Below are 26,242 nucleotides of genomic sequence, written 5' to 3' on the forward strand. Positions count from 1 at the left end.
ATTTACTTTGATTGTATTCATCTAAAATGTGATCTCGTTTCTGATTGGCTAAAAATCGAATCGGAATCGGTTCGAGGTATCAGCGTGCAAAGTGCAGCCAGGTAACCATAGCAGCATCTTCACCCGTTAGCTAAGTTTACTGCTAGTACACTACCAGTTAGCTAGCTTTGAGTAAAGTCTGAAGGACGGAGGACGACCATTTCTGACTTTCTTAAGGTAACTAATGCTTTCAATGTTTCTGTTTCATGTATATATTTTAACATATGTATGGTTTTTTCTTTGGCGCCAACTCAGTTTATCATAGAATGGCTGCATGGAAAAGTTAAGCTTACGTTAGCTTATAGCTACTTGTACTGTAATGCTATATTTTGTATTTTCAATCTGAACATGCAAAGATACTAGAAAATAAAGTTATCAGCTAAATGTGGTTAACAACAATTTCCCTCGTTATTGTTTTGTAATTGAAGATCGAAAATACTCAAGTAAAGTACAATCCCATCAAAATTGTAATTCAATAAATGTACTTCGTTACTTTCCACCACTGACTAATAACTGTTTCAGTGATCAGACAAACAGTGATTTGAATATGGGGATTCTTGTTAACGGCCTCCTTCTTTTAGCTAGTTTTATTCAAAACCATCATTCAGACAGTAAGGTCAAACACAAATTTGACGTGGGGTGTCTGGATTTAAACAGGAGCCATTTGGATTTGACTGAAAGATACAAATGTCTGGCATCATTTTAGACTCCAATAGGCTAAACTAATTTTGAGTATTGGTAGTTAGGTCAAAACTGAATAGAGGGCAACTTTTGTAAATATTGTGTTTTTATGTCGAAGTGTATGTATTGCTGTCTTCATGTGACTTAGGATGTAACTGATCCAATTCCATCCTCTTCACTTAGCTTTGCAAATTATAGCAAGTGATGGCACCAAACGTCCAAATACAGCAATTTATGTGCGTCTCTGACGTTTGAAAGCTGTGACTCCCTGTGCTTAAGCAGAGACAGTGACTATAGTGCCCTCTAGGCAGAGGGTGTGTCACTACCTCACCCTTCCAAAAGCCCCTGTCACCCCTGCATGGTTATCTGTGCTGAGCCTGTCAAGCCCTGCTGCACTTTGGGACATGTCCCCTCTGAGACTGAAGCCAAAGAGAAACAGTTCAAACACATTATCATTGTAAAAAGTATGTTTTATATAGTAATTGTGTGCATTAAATGGCCTACAGACTGTTTTCAGAGGTGTGTTGGGATGGTTTAATGTGCAACAGAATCAATTGAATACATCTTGTGCTCAATCCCACTCCATGGTACAATGGCTGGCTTGCACTTACTGAGGGGGCGTGGGGGTGGGTGGTTGAAAGTGGCGCAATATCAAGTGCAGTTGCTGTACATTTTTCCATGGGAACGATTTCCCATAGTGAATAACTCATTTTTCGACTAACTAATGTCTTCTCTGATGCCTCACCTGTTCAAGCTTGGCAGGTATTGTGTACAGAGACCAGGCTGAGCCAGAAAGTACATGAAGGGGGTGCTGGCAGCCCCTACTGTATGTGCTGGAATGTGCCATGGCTTGCTTTTGGGGTGGGACACCATGACCTCAGGCAATAAGATGGGTGGGTGCGACTCTACTCGCATTGAAAAGGAAAGGAGCAGTGAGAGATTAAACGGTTGAGAAGAATTGACACAAGCTAAAACTGTTAAACTAACATTTGAGTGTCCAAAGATGCACACAGTGGCTTATATTCACTGTAAAACCACAGAGAGGGAAGGCATGGGTTAAAGATTTGTGTCATCTCTGGTTGAGTTTATGACTTGGACAACTGTCCACTTTTGAGCGCAAATACATTTCCACTTTACTTTTGCTTTACATAGGGAGGAGGGAGAGGAGACGGAGGGGGAATGCTGTTTCTTTAAGAGAGAGGGAGTGAGAGTGAGTGAGAGAGAGAGAGAAAGGGAGGGACCTCTTTGCCCTCCAGAAACCAGGAAGGGAATTGAGTTGATCTGCTGCTGCTTGGTTAGCGCATACGGGGCTTTAAGCTGCACAACAGTGAGAGGGAGAGGAGGAGAGGAGAGGGCTGAGCTAACCCACAACAAGCTTCACCACGGCCATCGCAGGTGAGCTAAAGACACCCTGCCATCCCTGTGCTGTCTGCCCCGGGCCTGGCGGCCAGGGGGGGGCAGGGCAGAGGAGGAGAGGAGAGAGGGAGGAATGAGGGAGGGGGACAGAAAGGAGAGCAGGGTGGGGGGGTTGGCCGGAGAGGAGAGGTGGGTCGCAGCAGTAGTCCCTAGTCAAGGTTCCTCTTTTTTTAAATCCTGCTAAAGTACTTCCTCTGTATTGCTCTTTACCTCTGGGGAATCTACAGATAAAGTTTATAGGATGTGTTCAAGGCATTAACTTTTCAGGCAGGTGGAAGCACTTAGAGGAGGAGGAGGGGGAAGGGGGGGATGGGGGCGAGAGAGAGAGAGAGAGAGAGAGAAAGAGAGAGAGAGAGAGAGAGAGAGAAGGTGGGGGGTACTGGACGAGGGTTAGGAGAAACAAAAAATAATTGTATTGGACAAGGTATAAGCCATAACAACAACTTTTCAGGACAGTGGCGATTGAAATGCTCAGGGCTGGACAAGTTGTGTGCTGTGTGCGCAGGGCATGTTGTAGTGGCATTAGGCTGTTTGTAATAGGAATAAGTCATAATTTAGGTCAGGAGTTTTGAAATGTCACTGGAGTGTGAGTCAATAAAGGAATCCACCTCTGATGTTGCTGCTCTGACAGTTGAATTTTATTTTTTTTCATACGAAGCTCGGCCCCGTTTGATGGCTGGTCTGTACTTTAATACCTGGCAGCCTGCTAGCAACATACTGTAGTGTATAATTCAGCCCTGAGTGCTTACGTTAGAGCAGGCTTGGAGATAGTGGGGGTGGTGGGGGCAGAGAGTGCTGGGACTCGTAGTCCACAGCAGGGGCTGTAAAGCAGGTCGAATGAGATTTCAGAACTCTATATCCCAGAGTGCCTTGCCCATGGCCATCCAGGAAAGAGAACAGCTGCCAGCCTATCCCGACAAGGAGGTGTGGTGAGTGAGCAGCTGTCAAGCCAATGAGAGCAAGGGATGCAGCAGAGCCGAGTTGTGGGCTGAAAATGAAGGGGGGCTGAAGTGGTGGTGGTGGTAGTGGTGCTTTCGGGGCGGGGGGAGTGGGGGGGGGAGTTAGGTGTCTGTTAGTGTAGGATCAGGCAAGGGCTTGCCTGTATGACTAGGGCCACTTGCAAGTTTCCTGTCTGGTAAAGCTCCAGCCCTGCCCAGAGACGGAGGCAGCAGAGCTGGCCAGCAGGCAGGGGAGGCAGATAGGGCCCAGGAAACATTTTATGCCTATTTGGTAAGCACTCCAAAGACATCCACATGCTCACACACACACACTGTGTCTTTAGACTGTGACTGAGAGGAGAAGAGAAGTGAGCAGAGGAAATAAATACCATAGCGTGTTGTGTGTGAAAGAGAGTGAGAGAGATGGGGCTTGATAGAGTTCAGAGTTCTTGACCCACTTGCAGATAAAGGAGGGATCGGCAAATAGGTCAGTGGTGAGTGTAAGGTGCGACACAGAATACTGCTCATAGAAATAGTTTTTGTCATAAAGTTTTCATCCACATCAGAATAACTTCCTAACTAGGGGTATTCATTGTGCCTATAAGTGTTGTTTCCATCCTGTTATGGCAGAATATTCTTAAATGTTTTTATCTACTGTTGTGATTAAATGGCACTAGTGCTTCTATCTTTAAAAAGATGCTCATTGACAGTTACGCATCCTGTATCGCTGTTTTTGTGGTGGTAGAGTAATTTCACCCCAAAACACTGCATCAGATGTTTGCTAATGTGGCAGAGCGACCGTGTTTATTACTGACATAGTACAGGTTGGTGTTGAGTAATCGTTTTTTGAGAAACCACAGTAAGTGAACATGCACCACATCTTGCAACAACTGAATTTCACTTTCACTAAACTCACTCATGCCAAATCTATGCAGCATTATAATTCAAAACTTAAGCTTAAGTAACTTTGGGATCTATGCTGGACAACTTGATGATTGATTTCAATTTTTCCCAGCCATTTTCACCATGGTCAATCTCATGACATCTTTTTTCCCAGTCTACTCCCCCCCCCCCTCCTTGCCAACATCTTGTTGATTCTAATCTCGCCTGTCGTGTCCTGCTATCTTGTGGCTCGTGGTTTAAAGACTTCACAGTAACCCTGACTGTCTTTGCTCAATAACCAGATGCATCTTTTTTGGCTTTGCATACTTGTTGAACCCGTTTTTTAAACGTGTGGGCGCGGAGAGGGTACAAGAAGAGCACGGTACATGAAGACGCCCAAGTGCTGGGAAAGTGTTTGGAATGCTTCTAAGAAGCAGGCAGCAGGCAAGGTTGATAGCATTTTTTATTCATTTCAATGTCACAGATTATATTAATTACAGTAAATGTTTTCCTGATGCTACTCTCTAAACCACTTCCTAGGTACTACTATGGAAGAAAACTATAGTTCATTCAAGTAAATTCCAGCAAGAGGTTAAACTAGGACGCCATATGTTTTTGTGTGTGTGTGTGTGAGTGTGTGCTAATGTGCATGCATTGCACGCATGCGTGTGCGTCTGTGTTACCAACAATAGACTCCAGGGGAATTGCAGGGGACTTCAGTGGCTGTGGGCAGGTCCAAGACACCACCCATCAATTTGGCGGTGAGGCTGAATACAGTTTGATATTCCTGTATGTTTGTGCCTACACCACTATGGCCTGAAACGAGCAGGTTCAGACAGACTGAGAAGACAGGTTGCATGATGTCGCCGTGGCAGTTTGGGGCTTTATTCTAGAGTGAAATGTTGGCTGTATACAATGCAATACATGTAACGGTAATGACATTTGTTCAAAGTTATTCATGTGGTAAAATGATGTATTGTGGCCCATATGATGGAATTAAAACTTGAGTTGTTTTGAACTTCATTCCAAACAACATGTCACTGGCTGCTGTTGGCTGCTGTTCTATCAATACTCATTGAAGTTAAAACAGTTTGAAAACGTTCATCTGCCTCTCCCTTGGTGAATGCAGCTTCACTTCCCCCTAATGTTTAGTTCCCCTGGTCAGCTGCTCAGTATACCACAGCTTCTAGCCCGGCGAGGCAGACAGACAGACCCCTCTCTGTTGTTTTTCTGTTGTTGTGTCGAAGTCTAGGGGGAGTAAAGGGGCTTCTTCTGTTCTCTTCTGGGACATTTATTATGGAGAGGCCAACACAACCTGATCAAATTAGTGGGAGAGGAAGAGGCATGTTGTTCAGGGTGGGGATGAAGCTAGACTTACGTTTTTACACATTTAGAATTAGATCAGTTCTTTTGTTGATATGTTCATTGAAGGTTTTTTCATTTTGAGTATACTTTCAAAACACGAGTATGTATAGTAAGTGTAATTGATTGTTATATTGACATTAAACACTGTAGTGCAGATGTACCAGATCCTGTTTTAATCAAGCCGAAAGGATAGCTGATCAGGAAGCCGATATGTGACCAATTGGACACTGTCTGCATGTTGATTTAGTGAATTGGTTTGGGATGAAACAGGAGAATAGATGGGTGGGTTTCATTGGATGGACCGTGAGCGAGGCACAGGAGGGTGGGTCTAAGATGTTTTGCCTTCTCAGCAAAGGAAAGGGGAAGTGGGCGATGTGGTGGGTACTGTGCAGTGCAGAGTCGGAGACAGAGATGGAGCAATGATGAGATGAGAGCGACAGATGAGAGGAAGAGAGAGAGGGGGGGTCAGACAGTAGGGACAGAGAGAGCGAGCAAGCAGAGAGCTGGTCATCTGATAACAGAGCGGGTTCTGTTACACGCCTGTCACAGACTCACAGGAAGTCCTCCTTTCCCAGTTGGGCTGCACATGCACAAAGTGGTGCATCCTGGGCATCCTGGGTCCGCTGGAGTTCTGTGTTAGCACCGTCTGAAGCCATGTGTTAGATTTTGTTCCACTTCCTGGTTGGCAGCATGGCAGTGTCAGAGCATGTTACCCAAGCTAAAAGGAACTCAGACCATGGATGTGGTTTTCTTACACTGCAGCTTGTGAAAGCCTACTGTCCCAAGACATGAGTTATAGGAATCATAACGAATGAAACATCGTCCAAAAGACAATATTTTACAGGCATTAAACTAAAAAGTGTAGTTAAAGCAGTATAGTTTTATTTGTATTGATATAATAATCTTTACTTATCAAAAGCAAAAGTGATGCAAGGTTTGATTGAATGACTTGGTTATGTCGAAACACAGTTGTATTTCTTTGTATGCAGTAAACCCCCCAAAAAGTCAATTTATGGAATACTGTACTTAAAATGATTTATTTTTGCTGATAATACTACTAGTTAATTTATGTTTTCTCAACGGTACTGTAATTGTTTATGCCGTACATTTTAGTGGAGTGGCTGCATTACATTAATAATAATATCATATAGGAATATTATGTTTCTAATATTGTTTGTCATATGGAGAAGAAAATATTAGATATTTACAGTATACTGAAATTCAACGCTACAAACTACATATCTAAATTAAAAGAGTTTAATCATCATCTAATTTCTCTATTGTGTCAAATACTATTTTGAAATGTTAAGTCTAATGTATAAATTCACCCTGTTGTACTTAATCAACAGTCTTTTATGTTCTAGCCTGTGGCTATACAGTTGATCTAACTGATACAAACAAAAAAGAAAATACAAAATAGACACATTTACGACAGCGTGAAAGTTTCATTTTCAGTCACATACACTTTTCACTTTTCAAGGTCCCTTGCTATCTGGCATGGCAAACATAGACCTTTATAACATCGTAAAACCCCTGCTTGCTTCCTCACATTAAACTTTGCCCGAATTGTGGGTGGTTACCTTCCCGCTTATTGAAGCAGGTTACACCAGGTAACTAAATTAGATCTCTCTGGGTTTATCATTGACATCTGAGCCGGATTCCTAGGCCACCATACGCTCAGGAGTTATGATTAAGCTTTAGAGTTTAACGCCCTGCCTCGCCCACTACCTTTTCACCTGCTTTGTGTCTCTGTATTGGCTTTGCTTCCTTGTTAGTTTCTAGTAAAAGCTGTCAGGCCGAGACCAGCCTATGCAGTTTTATCAGTCACTTGCCCTCTTCCTGCTTCACTCCCAAAAGGACCAATCAGGTTTCCTCTCACTACCGGCAGTAGTGAGTCACTTGGCTGTGGCACTTGCTCAAAATCCACTCTTCCAAGTAACTGCCACCCCCTCCCCACTCCGATTATCTTGTATTATCTTGGTCCGACCTTGAACCCACTTGATCTGACTGAAGTGAATCCCTTGCAGCAGGACGGGCTAGGCAGGTTTGTTGCCATAGAGCTGAGAAAGTTGGTCAAATGAGGACATGGCAAGAAAGTCAAACGATAAAGAAACGTTCATGGAGGCATAGTCAAAGGGCCAACTAAATTCTTCAACTTGTTTAATATCCAGATTTTTCAGATGTTTTCAGTTATGTATTTTGCACTTGCTGCTCTTAATAAGTCCTCACCTGCTGAGTAAAATGTGGAGTAGCCTAAAAAGGATTCTCTTATAAAAGCTAGTAACCTCCCAAGGTGAACAACTGCTCCGTTTTTAAGTGCTAAAGGTAGTACAACCTGTACTCCATTAACATTTATGGGATCAATGATTCAGTTATGTTTGCTCTGATTGCTCTTGCTTGAAGTTTGATTGCTCAGTAGTTTTGAACTGTGCATTATTTTTTATCAGCCAATCCCTGTTTGCATGCCAGAGTTTTTGAAACTGAAAGATCTGAATAAAAGGAGAACATTTGCTTAAACATATACTCAAGTTAACCCAATATGTTCTCAAAAATGCAAACATTAAGTTCAGTACCAATTGAAATAATTGTTTATTGGTTAGTAGTCTGGTTGTAACTATGTGTGCTCTTTGCTTTTCATGAGGTCGATAAAACCTTAAATGTTTTTTTAAAAAGCCATCAGGCTTAGGTTTTTACTTTGTTGTCTATCTTAGAAACATCTGAGGTTGCACAGGGTTAACAGTTTGTTCCTTTGTATTCAGGAATGACTGGTATGTGTCAGCCAAAGACAGAGATACTTTGAGAGTAGAGATTCTGCAATCCTTAGATCATACATATTGGTCATGATTAAAACACTTTCAACTACTGCAGACACGAGTTTGTCAGGGAATGACAAGCAAAGTGGGTGTGAGCCTTGGCATGGCTAGTAAGAACACACACAGCACAGTCATTTGAAGCAACAGCTAAAAGGAAACTGCTTTACAGGAGACCGGTGTGGGTAGTTTCGTTCCTGAAGTGTAATTTTGATATCTGTCCTTGCTTTGTGTAGATACACGAGAAGGGGTATAGGGGCGTTACGGATGACATGGAGTTGGAGAAGCAGCGAAGGGATGGGTTGATCCTCTGTTAAAGCAGTTGTTTGACTTGCAAAGCAGGCCTGGGTGCTCTCTGACTGGGCATTGAGAGAAGCCCTTTCCCTGGAAGTGGAACACCAGGTACACGGACAGCTGCGGTGCTGCTTTGTGCTGGGTTGCGGGCCTTGTCACCCACAGGCATGAATTAATGATAAGGAATGTTTCAAGCCATGAGGAGGTGTCAGGATCAGGTTTGTTCCTCTGTTTCCTCTTTCTTAGTTCTCTTTGCGGGGTTATTCGGGGACAGGTAGCTCCTGCATGCAGAGTAGTCCCTCCCTGAATTTGTGCGTGTGTGTGTGTGTGGGTTTGTTTGTGTGTGTGTTTTATCTCCTCTCAGCTCAGCGTCTTTACCCCACAAAGCCGTGACACAGGGTCAGCTATATGTACGGGGATAACTCGCTACACACGCTTGCAGCAAAGCCTGGTCTAGTGCAGGTGCTGTGTGTGTGTTGGAGGAAAGCGGTAGCTCGGGTCTGGATGGGCTCACAGAGATCTATTTCCTCTGAAGGACGTGACCAGTAGCCTTGCGATTGCCCTTTTGTCTTGCTCTTTCTTCCAGCTCCATCTCACTCTGCTCTCTCTTCCTCTCTCCCTCCTGTGCCATCTCTCTTTGTCTTCGCCCTCGCCTCCCTCCTCTCTGTATATTCAGATGAGCGCTTGGATAATAAAATGTGCTCATGCCATGTCTGACATTCCGTTTTCATCTGCGCTTTGAGGAAGACATCGGCAGTGTTTGCAGATGACTGGTGGTGAACTGCGTATCAAAAACTTATTTTAGTTAAGGCAGATATACAGTAACAATTCAACACTAATCAAACAAGCAATACTCAATATTTTAAATATACAAACTTTATTTGTATCCTTATGTTTGCTGAAATGAAATCATTGACCTATTTAGAGGATCATAATAAGTTTGAGGAAACATCTTCCGCCTCTGGCTTCCCGTAACTCTCAGACATAGCTGACATTTCCAGATCTCAAGGTGTGGAGGAATCGAACAAAACGTTGGGGAGGAAAGAACAGGTGAACACAGGTGAACAAATATGGGAGAGGGGAGAGTCATCCAGGTTAGGCAGGTTTGGTAGTGGGGTGTAACGTACAAACATACCAGGAGGGCTGATCTGAAGGAATGTCATTTGAATGGTTTGCTTATACAGAGAGCAACACACTCGTCAGCCCCCCCCCACCCCCCCCACCCCCACACGGTCTCACCCCCTGCTGGGTCTCCCTGGCAGATGGAGAGGGTGGTGGTGGTGGGGAGGGGGGTTAGCTGGGGTGGATGTCCTATATGTCCATTTATGTGCGTGTGTGTTTTGTGCGTTATTGATGTCTCCCTGATGTTCCAGTATTTGCATGTGTGACTGTGTTAATAGAGAAATCAAGGATGGCTTGTTTGGCTGAAACCCCACTCCCACTGCGCAGGCCTCAGTCGATCATTTTAATCTCCCCCCACACGTGAGCGAGGGGACAGCCTTTCCTGAAACTTGGCACAAGGTACAGGGTGGGGTAACCAGCTCAGACCGGATTGACAACCTCCCTATTTAATACGGTTGCCTCGCAGCTTGTTGCGTGTCCTCTTCCTCCTCTTGTGGAGTTTTTCCACAGGGTATGCTTTGGCAGCACCCCCCCCCCCTCCCTCCTCTCTTTTCCTCCACCTCCCTCGCTAACCTCCCCAGCTCTCGACTGACACAGAATGAACAAGCTGCACAGTCCATCTCCCAGCATGCACTCTGATCCCCACTGTCCTCTGCCTGTCTGTCCTCCACAACCTCTTACTTGGTTTCTTGCACACACACTCGTAGATTAAGGGTGTAAACAAGGACACGCATATAAATAGTACATAAACATATCCACCTAGTCATTCATTCACCCCACTAGGCTGTAGTCTAGTCATAGACATTTTTATCTTGATGGAGATGTGATAATGTTAAGGAAAGACATGAAGGGGAATTTATACAAATGTGAGGACTATATATATAATGCATAGGAAATGAGTACAGTGATAAACTCAGTATAGTACAAGTTAAGTCCAAAACAGAATCACAATTCCAAGAAAGGATATTTTTCAAATATACATAGTGTTCAATAAAACAGCAAAAGCAGATGTCTTGTGCGGCCAAATTGTGCGTCGCGTTAGAGTTTGCTGCTGCAAGGAATTTCGGGAAGACATTTCCTTTCTTTTTTTTTGGTATAGGATGGTCTAATGTTTCTACCCTATGCTAAAGCATATAGAAAAGGGAGCATGGAAACACCTGTCATTATCTTTTAGATAATTCAAGATCTTGTTGCAACCCTAAATACTTACGGGTCAATCAGTTAGTTCCTAACTGAGTGTTAGTTCCTTATTGAGTGGCAATACAACCACAGGCATGTTTCTTTAGCAAGCAACACTCCTGGTCAGATGCATTCAAAGTTATTGTAAGCTACTATTTATTCAGTGCCACCAGAAACACATTTTTTACATATTGTCACAAACGTGTTGAACCTGGAAACACCTGTTGTACTATTACATTTGCTTTAAAACCAGTTCCAAGCATTTGTAATGTGTGGCACTGTGGTGTTGCTGTATGGCTTCGATCCAGTTATTTGGGACACTTGCTCCAAACTCTTGAGTCAAGTGAGTGCAATGTTTGAAATTACAGTTTTTTGCTACTATATTGCGTGAGATATTCCTTCCAAAAAAAGATTAAGTACAGTGTTCAACATATCTGGCAACCTCTCACTGTGAAGTTCAGTTTCAGGTCAGGAAAAAATACTTTTTGAAAGCTTAATTGTCAACGTGTCGATGAAGAAGTTTCACTATTGGCAAGACACTTATGAATAAACATAACATGTTTGGGGCAATCATTTAAATGTGTTTAGTAACAAAGTCAGTACACAGTTTACTTGGATGAATGTCATGAGCATGCCATATAGGATAGAGAAAAGTAAAGCACTCTACAAAATGTAAATGGGTCATATTAGGTTGCAGACTAATTATCCATCAACCACCTATATGTATACTGGTATGCTACACTTTCAGGTTATAGCAGTGTGTCATCTATTGCAGTATTTGTGTTTGCCAGTTGTTGCCTTGATTTTAAAGACATTTTTAATCTTTTGTGGTCTCTTCCAAAAAGGAAGTGGCATTTTCTTTTGACATGACATCCATCAGCATGCTCATTACCAAACCTGTTTTAGAGCTTGTAAAAATACTAATTGGCACACAACCACATATGACCCGACTTTGTTGATTTAGCTAAGCTTCTTCAAAGTCTGTGTATGTGTATTTTGTCTGTACGTTATGGACTGTGCACTAATCTTTAGTGAAAGATGTCGTGTGTATGCAAGACAATGTATACCTACCTTTGTGTACTGTTGTTTCTTACTGTAGGACTCCTTTTGTATCGTCACCTCATTAGGTTCCTCATCTTTGTGTATGTTAAGGGACAGGCCCCTTTTTAGATCTATAGAATATTACTTATGAGGTGGGGGTATTACACCCAGGATAATCCTGCTCTGATTAGTTCATACTAATCATAATGAGACTGCTTGTTTTCAAAGGGACTGTTGCTCCAGAGAGCAGCCAGAGTTGTTGATTGTGGAAATACTGTAGAGTAGGAATGAAGTGTTTTTTTACGATGATCAGTGAGGTATGAATACTGTTATGATTGCTTGTTTCATAGTTTAAATGAACTAAATTAAACGTCACAATTGAAGTAAAATCTTCACTTCAGGTTTCCTCTATCAAAGTGTTGTGCGTACTGGTTCTGGAGCATTCCTGTGTGTATTTCTGACTGCGGTTAATCAATGAATCAATACTTCTCTCTCTTTCTTTATGAAGAATGTCATAAACTGATTTATTATTTCCTCTGTGTCTTCCTCCCTCCATCCCCTCCCTCTATCCAACTCTTCTCTCCGCAGACAGGCAGACGGACAGACGGCAGGACGGATACACGGGTGGGGGCTGTGCTAGGCGGCTCGGCGGCAGGCTGGTGGAAGATGTCGTCAGGAGCCGGTGGGAGGGGTGGACGGCGGCTCAGAGGGACAGCAAGCAGCGCTGGTGGAGGAGGGAGAGGAGGTGCAGGAGAGGCAGAGGAAGGCCCCGTGGGGATCCCTTTCCCCGAGCACAGCGCAGACATCCTGGGCAGCCTGAACAAGCAGCGGCTTAGCGGCCTGCTGTGCGATGTGCTCCTAGTTTCCCAGGAACTGGAGTTCCCGGCTCACCGCTCCGTCCTGGCGTCCTGCAGCTCCTACTTCCACAAGCTCTTCACTTCAGGAGCCGCCGCTGACCAACAGAACGTCTACAACATCGACTTTGTGGTGGCGGAGGCTCTGGGGGCGCTGCTGGACTTTGCCTACACAGCGACATTGACAGTCAGTCACAGCAGTGTTGCTGACATCCTTGCTGCTGCACGCCTCCTGGAAATCCCACCGGTCCAGGACGTCTGTACACACCTGCTGGACTCCAAAGTGCTCTCCCCGCCGGTACAAGACCTTTTAGAACAATAAGTGACATGTGTTAAAGTCAAATTTAAGCTTTTGGTTGAAATGAATTGAAAGCACAGATGTGTTGTCATTCAACATTAAGTTCTCTTGCTTCAGCCGCTTAGGGAATGAGGTGTCTGGTCATCATACCACCACCTTCATTAAATAGTCAGCATAGTCAAGCTTACATCATGGCCTTTATCAGTCTCTCCCACCATGCCAAACACACGCCCACAGCCTTTGGGATCAGCACTTTCTCATTCTAAAACAATAGTGTGAATGGAAGGAGAGCGTGCTATTGTGCCTAACTACAGACACAGCATATCGCAGCTCCACTTCAACATTATCAAGTGTAGCTGTGAAATGCACATGCATGTGCTCATGGGTCAAAGAAACCACTGATTGTGCATCCACTATACACGGATAGGAATCTGCCTTTTATGAGATTTACTGTTGTAGATTTAGGGTTTTTGTTGTCAGCCTTCACCTTAGCGACCAGAAGCTCTATAGCTCGTCATTCAGTTGGTCTACAAACATTCACCACCCTTAAGCAGCAGCCGTGTGCCCTTGTTTTTATTTTGTAGTTATTTATTTTCTAAATAAGTATTGTACTTTTGTATGCCCCTTTCTTTTTTTTCTTTGAACTTTTCTGACTTTATATTTGACCTGTACTCACTCTCTATGTTCCCTGTCATATTTTACTAGGCGGGCAGTGAGCGAAGAGATGAAGATGAAGAGGAGGAGGGGAAGGGGAAGGGGAAGGGCAGAGGAAGCAGGGAGCAGGGGAACCGGGTTCAGGCCCAGGAGTTCCTGGAGTTTTACCTGAGAGGGGCCCACTGGAGCAGCAGCTGCAGCACGCCAGAGCTCAGGGACCTGCCCACACATCTGCACTTTAACCACGGTAACGGAGGGACCCCCAGCAACGGGGCTCCTGCTGACCCCGGCAAGTACTACTCCCCCCTGGCCCTCGCCTTGGCCCAGGCCCCCACACAGGAGCAAGACGAAGAAGACGACGAGGAAGACGAGGAAGATGAGGACGGGGAGGCGGTGCAGGGGAACGGAGCAGGCCTGGGGTCAGCTTACTACCCTCCATCCCAAAACGGCCACGTTCACCTCCCCCCTGAGTCTAGGCTGGGGCAGGAGCCAGAGATGGAGGATGGGAGCAGGGACGCGTTGGCGAGGGACAGGGGGTCTGCAAGTGCCCTCCTGCAGCAGATGATGGACTCCATCGAGAGGCAGAAGGATCGCGCAACTACGGGGGAGGAACAGGGAGATGGGGACGACCCAGACATGGAATTTTACTTGAATTATTTTAACAGCACGCAGCACGAGGATCCAGTTTCTGCTGCTGTATCACAGGGAGTGCCGCCGCTCTGGTTATCACGGGGCAGAACAGGCCAAGACAGAGCAGGAGGAGGAGAGAGGGGGGTGGGAGAGAGAGACAGCGGGGGCGCAGGCGGAGGAGGAGGCGAGAGGAAGATGCGCTCTAAGGCCTTCCAGAAATGTCCCATATGCTCCAAGGTCATTCAAGGAGCAGGCAAGCTACCCCGCCACATCCGAACACACACGGGAGAGAAACCTTATGAATGCGCCATCTGCAAAGTGCGCTTTACCAGGTAAGCCCAATTTAATGAAGCGACTACCCCGTGTCACATGTACTAAAAGTCTGGGACTTGGCACTGTAGACAAATCGCCCAGCAGTGGGAAACACCACCAGGACAGGGGTATTAGTGCTAACCAACTTAGCTTTGCATTAAGGAGAGGAGGCAGTGAGAATCCAAGTGTTTACCTTGGTCCATGGACTGACTGAGTGTCCTTAAACAGGTTTTTTGCAATCTCACATTGTAGCCAAATGCTAAGCAAAATGACACGTAGAATATTCCAGCTCTGAGAGAGGGTCATATGGTTATACAAGTCTGTTTTATTGTGACAGCGTTCATGGCAAAGTCCTGGAACATTAAACGTAGGGGTCCTATAAAAGAAGGGTGAGCCATGGTAGTGTTATCTAGTGAAGGGCTGCTATAAAGTGCTGTGTTCTGATACAGAGGGGGGGGGTTACAGGCGCTGGATGGTGCTCTTGGTGTTCCAATGCAATAATTTGAACTTTTGATCTTTGGTTATGTTGATTATCGCCCACGGCAGAGTAGATACACCACACCCCTCCTCTCTCTTCTACCCCTCTAATGAAATCTGCCATGTGCCGCTCAGAAAGATGGGGCTAGTCTACAGCAGGGGCATTCAGTGCACTTGGTTTCCCTGTATTCAGAAGTCCGACCTTTTTCCTTGAAATCATTCCTTTAATTAATTAATCAGTGGACTTGTGCTTGAAATAGATGCAGTTGGCTAGAAATACCCAGAACCTCTGCTGGCATGGCAGGTAGAGAAGACCAATCTGAATTTGCCTTCTAGCTAAATTCGACCTGCAGTGGGACGGGGTATTGTAATCTTAATCCTGTTTGATCAGGGTTAAGAGTGTGCCTCGCACGGTAATAAATCACTCCTGTCCTTTAAATAATTCACCTCTGTCAGCGTGCCGCTTTTTTTCCAAGGCTTTGGCCTGTGTGTATTCATGTGTGTGTTCCGCCTGTACTGTACATATTGCTTTTTTCTTTTTTAGATTTGGGGCACCATTTGTATAGACCCGTAAGAGTCGCAGTGGGTTTGTTTGTTTGAATGACAGCTAATCCACTTACGTGTGTGTGTGTGTGTGTGTGTGTGTGTGTGTGTGTGTGTGTGTGTGTGTGTGTGTGTGTGTGTGTGTGTGTGTGTGTGTGTGTGTGTGTGTGTGTGTGTGTGTGTGTGTGTGTGTGTGTGTGTGTGTGTGTGTGTGGTGTGTGGTGTGTGTGTGGTGTGTGTGTGTGTGTGTGTGTGTGTGTGTGTGTGTGTGTGTGTGTGTGTGTGTGTGTGTGTGTGGTGTGTGTGTGGTGTGTGGTGTTGTGGTGTGTGTGTGTGTGTGTGTGTGTGTGTGTGTGTGTGTGTGTGTGTGTGTGTGTGTGTGTGTGTGTGTGTGTGTGTGGAGTTGTCTTAACTACGCTTGTTTGTTTAGGAGCCCTCTGCCCTCAGTGCAGAAGGGTTAGACGATTAAAGAGCTCGGGCGCTGCAGAGATAGTAGGGGCTAAAGGGGGGAGGGGGGGACAAGAGTCACATCAAGGCCAAGGCAGCCTGATAATAGTGGGCTGCAGTGTACCATCACAAAGTAAAACATGTTCCAAGGTGTAATGATATCAATTTACAGTTACAAAGTCAAGTCAAAAGTTTGCTTTGTTTTGACTAGTGATGGATAAAGTAAGTCTTGGACTGAGAAGTGACAACTGCTCTAATACAAAATGCAGTCAAATGAAAGCTTGTGGGGAAAGAACTAGGCTGAGAAATTGATGATATTTCACAGACTCATCTATATTTCAGCACTCCTCCAAGATAAATGACAAGTTTTCCAAATGATCTTGGAATTGTTCTTCTGTGGGGCACACTGAAATCCTTATTTTATATTCACAAAACTATTTTGTTTTGTTATCTGTCAATTGATATGGTGTCATCCTTAAAGAGAAGTTAACAGACATTTTTAAAAATGCAAACTGACACAGTGAACGTTGAGCTTTCTCGTCAGTCCACAGTTGGCTCTTGTGTGCAATTACTCAGATAAAGATGTAACGTTTATGGCTTCTCCTCAGTTCGCCTGGCTGCCCTCACAGAATAATCCACATTGGAAGACATCCAAAAGATGGCTGTTTAATAGGAAATAAAACTATCCAAAGCATATTAAGTTCACAACAGTATGTGGATTTGACAATGAATAATAATTTTTGAGTTAATTATGTATTTGATAAGAAATGACGTATCCTGATAAGTAACTGAGTGTTTTAGATTCAGCACTGAGTTTGAGCTGATCCTCTACTGCATTGTAATTAGTTGTATTTGTATTCTGATGGGATTTTGTTTATAATTTTCCCAGGCAGGACAAGCTCAAGGTTCATATGAGGAAGCACACAGGAGAGAAGCCTTACCTGTGTACGCAATGTGGAGCCGCCTTTGCTCACAACTACGACCTGAAGAACCACATGCGCGTGCACACCGGCCTGCGCCCCTATCAGTGCTCCAGCTGCTTTAAGACTTTCGTCCGCTCGGATCACCTGCACCGCCACCTCAAGAAGGACGGCTGCAACGGCATCCCCTCTCGTCGAGGTCGGAAGCCTCGGGTGAGAGACCCCGGGCTCCTCGACGCCCCCCTGAGCCTGCCCAGCCCCGGGTCCGACACGAGCCCCGGGCCGCACACCATCAGGGGACGGCGGAGCTCGGAGGCATCGTCAGCGGCAGAGATGGAGGGGGCTGCCGAAGCCCACGCACACAGTCCTCAACTGCAGGAGGAGGCAGAGGAGGCCGGACCCTGAGACTGCAGGGGCCACAAGGACACTGCTGGACACCGTCACTCTGCACCGCCTGTGAGACAGGCCAGTGAACAGAGAGGAGTAAAAAAACATGCAACGGCAAACTTTAAAAAAAAAAACAACAACTAACTATTCCTCTATAAACCAAATCAGGGTGTCACAAAAATTCTAATCTTTATATTTCTTTCTCCTTTCACTTTAGGAAATGGAATAGACTTGCAAGCACTTGAGTCGGTTTATCTGTTAAAGAGCAAAGAACGCTTCAATTCATGCACCCATCACGTCCACTTTCTGGGCCATTTCATTCTTTCTAATATTAAGGTTTTTGTACATTGGCATATGTGCTTAGGCAAATGTATGATAGCTACAAAGAAACTCTGAGCAACTATGCAGTTGATTTCAATTTGTATTGGGTTTGTCCTCACAGCCTTCAAGCTCTAAGCAAGGTGTCTATCAAGCTCCTTCTGGCTGCTGTACGGGTGAAGCGAGGACAAATCCTCCCAGTGAAAACAACTCTTTTTCTATTCTTTTGCAGGTGTGAAATGTACAGTTACCATAGAAACAACATTGCCACAAAATGGCATATGCAAGGAAAGCTCACCACAATTTTGATGCAACAGTTTTCTCTCTTTAAATGTTCCAGAAAGAATCAGACAAGGGGTTTGATTGAAGTGTTACTTACTCTATAAAATGCGTTTTAAGAATCTATGTTTTGTTATTTTGAAAAACAAATTCATATTGAGTCAAATCCACTTTAACGGGGGCTCTTCAATTGCAGGACTAGGGGGGAAATGAGGTGTGGAGGGTTTGTGTTTTTAAAGCACTACCATAGTCTATGTATCTGTCGGGTTGACTACGTTGCCTCACAAACCTGCAATTTCAGCATTTCTGTTTTCCCTTTTGATTTTGTCTTAATTTAGTTTGGGTCGTTGTTCCTTTCTGTTGACTGCTTTGGGTACTTGACACTTTATAATTGTATACATGTATATACAGCAGGTGGTGATATGACATTAGTCCCCTCTTAATGCTGAGGTGTACTTAACAATCGGGTTTTTCCTCTTAGGCTTGATGTCATATTTCTCACGGAGTGAAGCTTGTGGGTGAACGAAAAAAAACCAACCTGTTTGAATGTCTGATGAGAAAAACCATTGAACCACCCATTTGTCCTAAACTTAAAACACTTGACTTGTATAGTTCCTGCCCAAAGGACGAGGAGGTCGGATGAATGAATGAAATGCTTAACTGTGTGCAGTTTTTCGGATTGTGTCCTTGTGTGACAAGGCGCGGGTAGCATTTAACCAACCGCAGGTTAAAGGAATGGCAGGGAGCCCGAGCGAGAGAATGACAAAGAGTACGAAGAAGAGATAGATGAGCACCTTTTTTTCTATGTTTGCACAGCTTTACTAAAGATATCCAACCGAGCGAGAGAGAGGTATATTTAAAGGAAGAGGGCTGGTGTGTGAGAGGAGGTATATGTATCATGCTTATTCCAATCCTATGTGCCCTAGGGACCACACAACCGTGAGGCAACCTGTATGATGAAGAGAGCAATAAATACCTGTCCAAGTTGGGAGGCCAAATAGGAGCACAGCTGCACGCTGGATGATGGGGGAGGGGAGCAAGGGAAGGGGAGGGGGATCTCACAATGTCTGTTGCATTCCAAAAAATAATCTCCCCCAGCTCAGCCACGTTTCCAGGCGGGAGGGGATCAAATCAAGCCTTTTCTCTCCCTCTCTCTCTCCCTCTGTAGTCCTCTAATGCCCCCGAACTAGCCTGGAGGGGATATTATGATATTAGAGCCTGGTGTTACTGTGGGGCGGACGCCTGGTGCTGTGTTTAGTGTGGGAGTGTGTGTTTGTATGTCTGTGTGTTTGTGTACATGTGTGTGTGCGTGGCAGCCGGGGTCGCTGTGGCCACATCATCACTGTGTGAGTCAGCCACGGCCTGTTCAAACATGCACCCTGAGCTGCCAGCCCCAATGCACTTTCTCTGTCTCACACACATGTTCACACACACACACACACACACACTCGGATACTCAGCTCACTTGGTCCAGGTATCCCGTGGAGAAGGGGAAAACACCAGAGCTGACATATCTGTTTGAATATTGTAAGTGACTCCATACATCTGGATTTGTTAGTCTTAAAATATCTTAAGTTGTGTTTTTGTATTCGGAATCCAATGTTATTTTTGTCCTAACGCCCCCCCCCCCCCCCCCTCTCCCAATCACCGCCCTGTCATTTCTGCAGTAGAAATCGGTCCCTTTGCACCTTAATTGGAAAGACGCAGGTTATGAATGCACTTTGTTACTGAGGGGGGCACTATTTCAACCAAACGGGTACTTTGAAACAAAGCAGTTGCAAATGAGATAAGTCCTTTCTTCTGTCTGCCGTGGTGAAGTTGAGCTCCTTCACTGGTTTGGATCAGGTTTTGACGACAAGCTGCCAAACTAAATTTAAAACAGAGATCAGAGCTCTCAAAGAGTTGTTCTGATTCACACATGTTGGGTTTTGTGACCTTGAGAAAAGACTAAACTAATCCACGTAACTGATAGCACTTGAAGTTAGTTGTTGAAATCTAGTAAGTTGTCTTTATGTCTTAGGAAAGGAAGGGGCGAGAAGGAGAAGAAGAAAAAGCACTGTGTGTGTGTTGGCATGCATTTTAGTTGTGTGCATGTGCTGCTGGCTGGCAGGCAGGAGGGTCTCGGGACAAGCTTGGATAAACAAACGTTGCGTCTGCCCCATCTGTTCAACAGCTCCTCTCATAACTACACGTGTTCTCCGAGGAACCGCAGTGATAATAGGTGCACGGTGATAATAGGTGCACGGTTCCACAGAAGCAAAACGACCATACTGTAAAAACAACTCAATGGACAATTGCTTGTTTACATCACGGCTCTCTTGGTGCAGATTTGCAAAACTCTTTGTTTACCCTTGTTGGTCCTCGTCAGTGGTTGGCCAGGCCTTGAGAGTCTTAGTTTCTATTTTTGGTTCTCCGTTATGATTGAGAAGGGGTTCATTAACGCACAGTTTGACTCCTATAGGCAGACAATGCAAGCTATGTGATATTTATGTAATACTTGGTATGGACCGCTTAAACCAACTTTGTCTTGATGTGGCAGAGAGTGAAATCTTAAACATTGGTTTCTTTGTACTTAAAAAGTCTTATGTGTTTTGTTAATTAACCAAAGCCCTCAATCTTAGTCCACTGTAGACTAGGGGCTGCTCGATTATGGCAAAAATCATAAACTTGATTATTTGGGTCAATAATTGATATCACGATTATTAAAAAACGATTATCCATTTACTTTGAAAACATCCATTTATTTAAAAGAAAATGTAACAGTATGTTTTTAACAGTTGATTACCCTGAACTTTAAGTATAATTCAACTGAAAAACCAATAAAAAAAATTATAATTCGATTATGTTGTTTTCATAATCGTTGCAAGCCAAAATCGTAATTGCGATTTAAATAGGATGAATTGAGCAGCCCTACTGTAGACTAGAGATAAGTCTAATGTATCCAGCCTCCCTGACTAAGTCACACACAGAAGCCCTCCTCTTGAATACATATGCAGAAGTGTGTGTGAAATCATACAGATATTGACTTGTTAGCTTTCTCTCGCTCTTTGTGTCCTTGTGGACAGTAGAATCAGAGGTTTAAATATGTATAGTTTATTTCTGTCTGTCTACACTTAAAATAACGTGTTGTGCTACTTTTTTTTTCTATCAATTTTACATGGCTGCGTGTGTGTGTGTGTGTGTATGCGTGTGCGTGTTGGAGTCATGGTTTTGGGTTGCTGTGCCAGAAGGGTTAGGGAAATGGGTGCTTGGGTGGGGTTATGGATATAAAGCCTGATAGCACTGGAAATGGTGCTTTAGCTGAGAGAGCAAACGTTTGCACTAATGTTTAATGTCCTTATCCTGCGTATGGGAGAAGGGCAGGAGACCTCAGAAAGCCTGCGAGTTTCCATGAGCACAGAGCAGTGTGGTTAATACTCAATGGTCTCATGGAGTCCATGCAACCCCTCCATAGAAATAATCATGTACAGTATATTAAGAGATATACAGACGTCCAACAAATACCAAAGGAGAAGAAATGGCTTGCGTTGAAGTCATTGGACATTTTAAGCTACTATCTAATGTTGGATTTATAGAGTTTTATTGTTAGATCTGAAGGCTCTTGAAAAGAGAACTTCTGATGGACACTATGGTGTGATAACAGCAACAAATGTTTGCTGTTTATGTTAAGAAATATTCCAAATATACAACATTTAGGCACTTGGAACGTAGCGAAGCCTCTCCGAAATCCATTTAAAATATGTTATTTTGTCCTGGTCTGAAGGCTGAGACGTACTGTTTGCCGGTGCCAGAGATATGGAATCAAGTTCATTTAAGAGATGGGATTTTATCAAGTTCATGTTCAGTCAAATGATGAGAAATGATATGAAATGATAATGAAATATATTGTTATTGTTAAACACTGTTATTTTGATCCTTGCTGAAATGTTCAGTTTACTTCTGGAAAAAGGTTGAATTGAATTCAAATGTTCTAACGTTGAAGCAGACTGGGACTCCGTGGCCTTGTCTGAGCAGCACTAAGCTTTTTCTTTTTTTTCATTTCATGTTTCCAGACAGTTGTATTGTGCAGTTTGGGGCTGAGGCTAACTCCCACCAGGTGGACGCTGCAAACGTCAAGGGCCACAGTGTGCCTTACGTGGGCAGGAACCGATAAAACTCACAACTTAATTTCATTTCTTTGTTTCCATAAACAAAAAACTTTTCTTCCGACATATTAAAACCAAAATGCTGATTGGCTTGGAACTCAAATTGATCATGTATCTGTTTAAGCTTTACTTGAATAAATGAATATGAACATCCACCTCTTCAGAGCTCAGTCTCTGTCAGCCTCTATGGATCCTCCTGGTGGGCCCCCAGCCTCGGCCCCTCACTAAGGTTACTCTGACCCAGGCTCCACTGACACACTCTCTGAACTTTAATGCAAGTGTTTTTCCAAATTGACCTTGTTATGTTTGTCCTATGCTGTTATCAAAGAGTTTGGGGGAATCTATCTGAGAAGGCCATAAAACAAAGACGACCAACAACTATGATAACTGTAAATAATCAAGCCAAGCAGGGCGGGGTGACTGTTAACATTCAAGATTCGTGGCGGCAGACGAGGGACTATTTGCTTTGCTTCGTCATTTTCCTGCACACCTGATTTCTCTGTGTGTTTTCCATCAGGCTCTCGATGCACAGCGAGCTGAGCGCAGCATATGCAGTGCGGCACTATGCGCAGCGAGGCTCTGGCACTTACACAGACAGCCCTGGGTCCTTCAGAGAGGCAGGCTGCTGTCTGTTGGCTGCTCTCGGCCGGGTGGGGACAGTTTGCACTTGGAGTCTCTCTCGGTCTCTGGGGGATACAAAGGTTGGCATACAGGGAGGAGGATTAAATACGGGTGGTAGGGCAAAGCTGGATGTTGTTTTTCAGGGATGAGGTTAGAAAGCCCAGGTGACGGACTATTTGCTGAGCAATCGTCCTCTTAGCTGGTAGGAATGCATGGCCACAATATGATAAGAATTGTAACCCAAAGGAGGTCACCACAGATTCACAGAATGCTGCTGATCTCTTTTGTCTCTATGTAAGTACTACTCAGGTGGAAAATACACTGCTATGCATTGGGTTTCAATGTTTGCTAAGTTCATGGTATGTCTAATCAACCCTCCAAGTTACTTCTCTGTTTGCCTTTCATGTTCACCAATATTTACCATAATAGTTCCCAGAAAGATGAGAGCAGGAACAGCTCCCCCATTGTAAAGTGGCTGTGACCAGCCTATTTCTCCATCTAATATTGATCCAGTGGATTGTTTGTTGGAGGGAAGGAAGGCACTGGAGATTCACTCTTATAAGTCAGTAACATTTCTGAAAAGAGATGGGGTTGGGAAAGCACGGGGGAGAGTATGTTCTGCTTCTCTCTTCTCCCCTCGCTCCCCCCTCTCTCCGGACTCAGAGTCTACATCTTTGCTGCCGACCGGCCTTTGATCAGAGATCACACGTCCTCAGCAGGGGAGTCTACGGGAGAGAACGGAGGGAGAGGGGATAGGGTGAGCTATAGTTTCAGTTTTCAGTCACCTAAACTAATTTAGGATACATTCCATAGCTTCATACTGTGATTCCAGCTTTGGAGTTTTTGGCAGGTGTGAAGGATGTGTGTTGCAGACGGCAAGAAAACACAGTCAACATTTTTAAGTTGGCTGTTTCAGTCTGCCTGTCGAGCGTCACTCTCCCTCCAACATGTAGACAGACAGTCAAGAGGCCCCCCAGTGTACCGCTATCCAACTGCCTTTTTAAGCTTCTGCGATTGTAACAAAAAGCACTTTTGCGAAAGGCCATCCTGAAATGTGTGTGCTTTTATTTGATGGTTATCACTATTGTTATTTTTGTTGTACCTGTTGATGTCTTTTTTTTTGTTTTTCTCAGTGGCAATGATTATTTAAATGCAAAAAAGAAAAACAATTTGATGAAAATGAGGAAAAAAAAAGTAGAATATTTGGTATTGGAGGTGGTTTTCAAGCTGCCACCTCATCTGGACATAAACAACACTTCTCTGTTAAAGTACCAACACACCTGTTTATATGCAGCTTATTGCATACATAGTCACACCAAGGTTGGGGGGGGGGGGGTACTGGACAGACCTCCCCTCACCTGCTCTCTGCTTACCGTCTCAGATCTTGTTGGGAGAAAGGTCATTTGATCTCATTTTGGGAGACTCCTTTTCTTGAAAAGAAACCTGTATAACAGTTGCAAAGCTTTCTGAGAAGGCTAGCTGTGCTGAATGTTAAACATGCAGTGTGTATCCACTGCAGAACCTTTTGATCTGCAATAATGCCCTGTCTGTAGTTAAAGGCTGGATCTGGTATCCATATAGCGCTTAAATGATTATGAAAGACGGATGAAACGGCCAAAAGACCATCATGCACTTTTGCAAATCAGTACGAAAATGTTTTTGGCCTTTGTCAAATCAAGATGATCTCAGTAAGAAGAATATTATTGATCATGATAAACATTTAATAAATCCATTCGGTAAATTGTATGACTTGGGAGAGATACTATTTATAATAAGGTTGATGTGTAACTGTGATTATCATGATAATCCTTTACAGAGGGATATTCTTTCTGATGTACATTTGAAAATGGCAGAATGTGTCCCATCCTCTAAAAGCAGGACATGAATCACAAACGCACACAATCCCACCCGGAAGGAAGCGGCCGCTCCACTTCTCTCTGTGTGCTTAAACTTTATGTTGCACATGTGACCACACCCCGCTCTGTGTATCACAACAAGTGCGTCCCAGAGGCAGAGCACCTGCTTGTGGCATCACTAATCGAATGGAGCGCGGCCAGAGAGTGCAGAGGCCGCTTTCTTCCCCATGTGATTCAGTGGTGTTTACTTTTTAAATAACCCCCTTTCTCTTCACAAAGGTCTTTTTTTTTTTTCTTAGCGTAGCAGTCTGTCAGTCCATATCTGTTGGAAGCTGCAGGGGAGGGGGGGCGGGGGGGATATTGGTGATTTCTTTTTGGGAGAATTTGCACTTTTTGGCAATGAAAATATATTGTATTGTATATGAGACCACTAAATCCACACAGTCTAAAAACCATATAATTCCATTTTGTGTCATTTTTTTTGTTTTGTTCTTCTGTTCTTTTTTTTTAATATATCCAAAAATGTCTGGCATCTGGTTGTCTGGTTTAAAGAATATAAATCTTTCTATTAAAAACAATGGTTGCAAACATTTGACTGGATCGATTGTCTCTTATTCTGACCTATCAAATATAATACAAACGTTAGTAATAATAATAATACAATGATATTTGTTTTGGTTTCTGTTCAGTAGTCTTATCTGTAATCAGGGATTCACGGTCAGCACACAGTGGTGTATCATGTAACGAAACGCTGTTAGATATATATATTATTTTAATTTATAGAGTTACAAGGGTGGTCAGAATAACAGGAAACACTTTTTTTTTAACAATTGTTTTTCATTTCTCAACGTTATGTCACAAAACACGTTTTCCTTGATATAATCGCAGGAATGCAGGATTGAATCATGTTATTGTTGTGTTCCCTGTGCATAATGCAACATCTTCTGACAGCGCAGTTCTCCACACTGACCAGAAGGTGGCAGCAGTATCTCTGTTATCATGTCTTGGGGATGCAGTGATCTTCAGAGTGCAGCCACACCACACCACTGCTCTGTTTCCCTCTCTCTTTGCAATATGTCTTTGACTCTCTTACTCACCCTCTTTACTGACCATGATAGCACAGATCAAGTTTCATTTCATCTGATGCATAAGCATGCATCAAAGTCACGCAAAAAAGCATCCCTATCCAGTGCAGACATTGTGTTTTTCACCTGACTTTCATTAACACATATTGTAGTCAACAGATTTCAAAGGATATTTACTAACAGAAGTCTTTTTGAGGATCTTTATATTGATGTTAGGCCACCTATAGAGTTTTATATCTGATGTGTCCCAGAAGTCCAGCAGCAGACTGCGACCCTGGGCTGATTGTCACCCTGTCTTCCTGTTTGTCTCGCTCTGTCTCCCTGAGGCGGTCCTGGGGGGTGACAGAGGTCACAGAACAGCTCATTAACCCCACCCCGACAGCCCACACATTGCTGCAGTCCTCAGGCCCTGGCTGCACAGACACACACAACACACACACACATTTTATAATGCTCCACTAATAGCACTTAAGTCGACTTAAGCCCCCTCTGTAAGCAGTATGTTTTCAGGGATGCTCCATGAGACATGTATGTGTCTTGCATGTTGTGAAGCGTCACCACATTGAAATGTTTCCTCGTAGATGTGGCTCTTATTTGTGTGTAAAAAACACTTCTTTTTTTCTTTTTTAATAAAGCCCTTTTTAACATC

The 26,242-nt window shown here is 43.9% G+C and overlaps 1 protein-coding gene across 4 annotated transcripts; it reads left to right on the forward strand.

Annotated features, from left to right (window-relative positions):
• The first annotated feature begins 1,894 nt into the window (after nt 1–1,894).
• Nucleotides 1,895–25,101, forward strand: zbtb7a (zinc finger and BTB domain containing 7a). Of its 4 annotated transcripts, XM_034147950.1 has the most exons (5): nt 4,218–4,405; nt 4,649–4,717; nt 12,356–12,919; nt 13,625–14,535; nt 16,872–25,101. In XM_034147950.1, exons 1-5 carry the CDS (start codon nt 4,343–4,345, stop codon nt 17,305–17,307), a joined length of 2,043 nt encoding a protein of 680 aa, XP_034003841.1. In that variant the 5' UTR covers nt 4,218–4,342; the 3' UTR covers nt 17,308–25,101. The 4 variants fall into 4 exon arrangements, with proteins under 4 accessions (XP_034003843.1, XP_034003841.1, XP_034003844.1 ...); XM_034147952.1 differs by lacking the exons at nt 4,218–4,405; nt 4,649–4,717 and adding an exon at nt 1,895–2,115; XM_034147953.1 differs by lacking the exons at nt 4,218–4,405; nt 4,649–4,717 and adding an exon at nt 8,221–8,312.
• The last annotated feature ends 1,141 nt before the right edge of the window (nt 25,102–26,242 follow it).

The sequence above is a fragment of the Trematomus bernacchii genome, unplaced genomic scaffold (genome assembly GCF_902827165.1).
Source record: "Trematomus bernacchii unplaced genomic scaffold, fTreBer1.1, whole genome shotgun sequence".
In the NCBI taxonomy this organism is placed as follows: domain Eukaryota; kingdom Metazoa; phylum Chordata; class Actinopteri; order Perciformes; family Nototheniidae; genus Trematomus; species Trematomus bernacchii.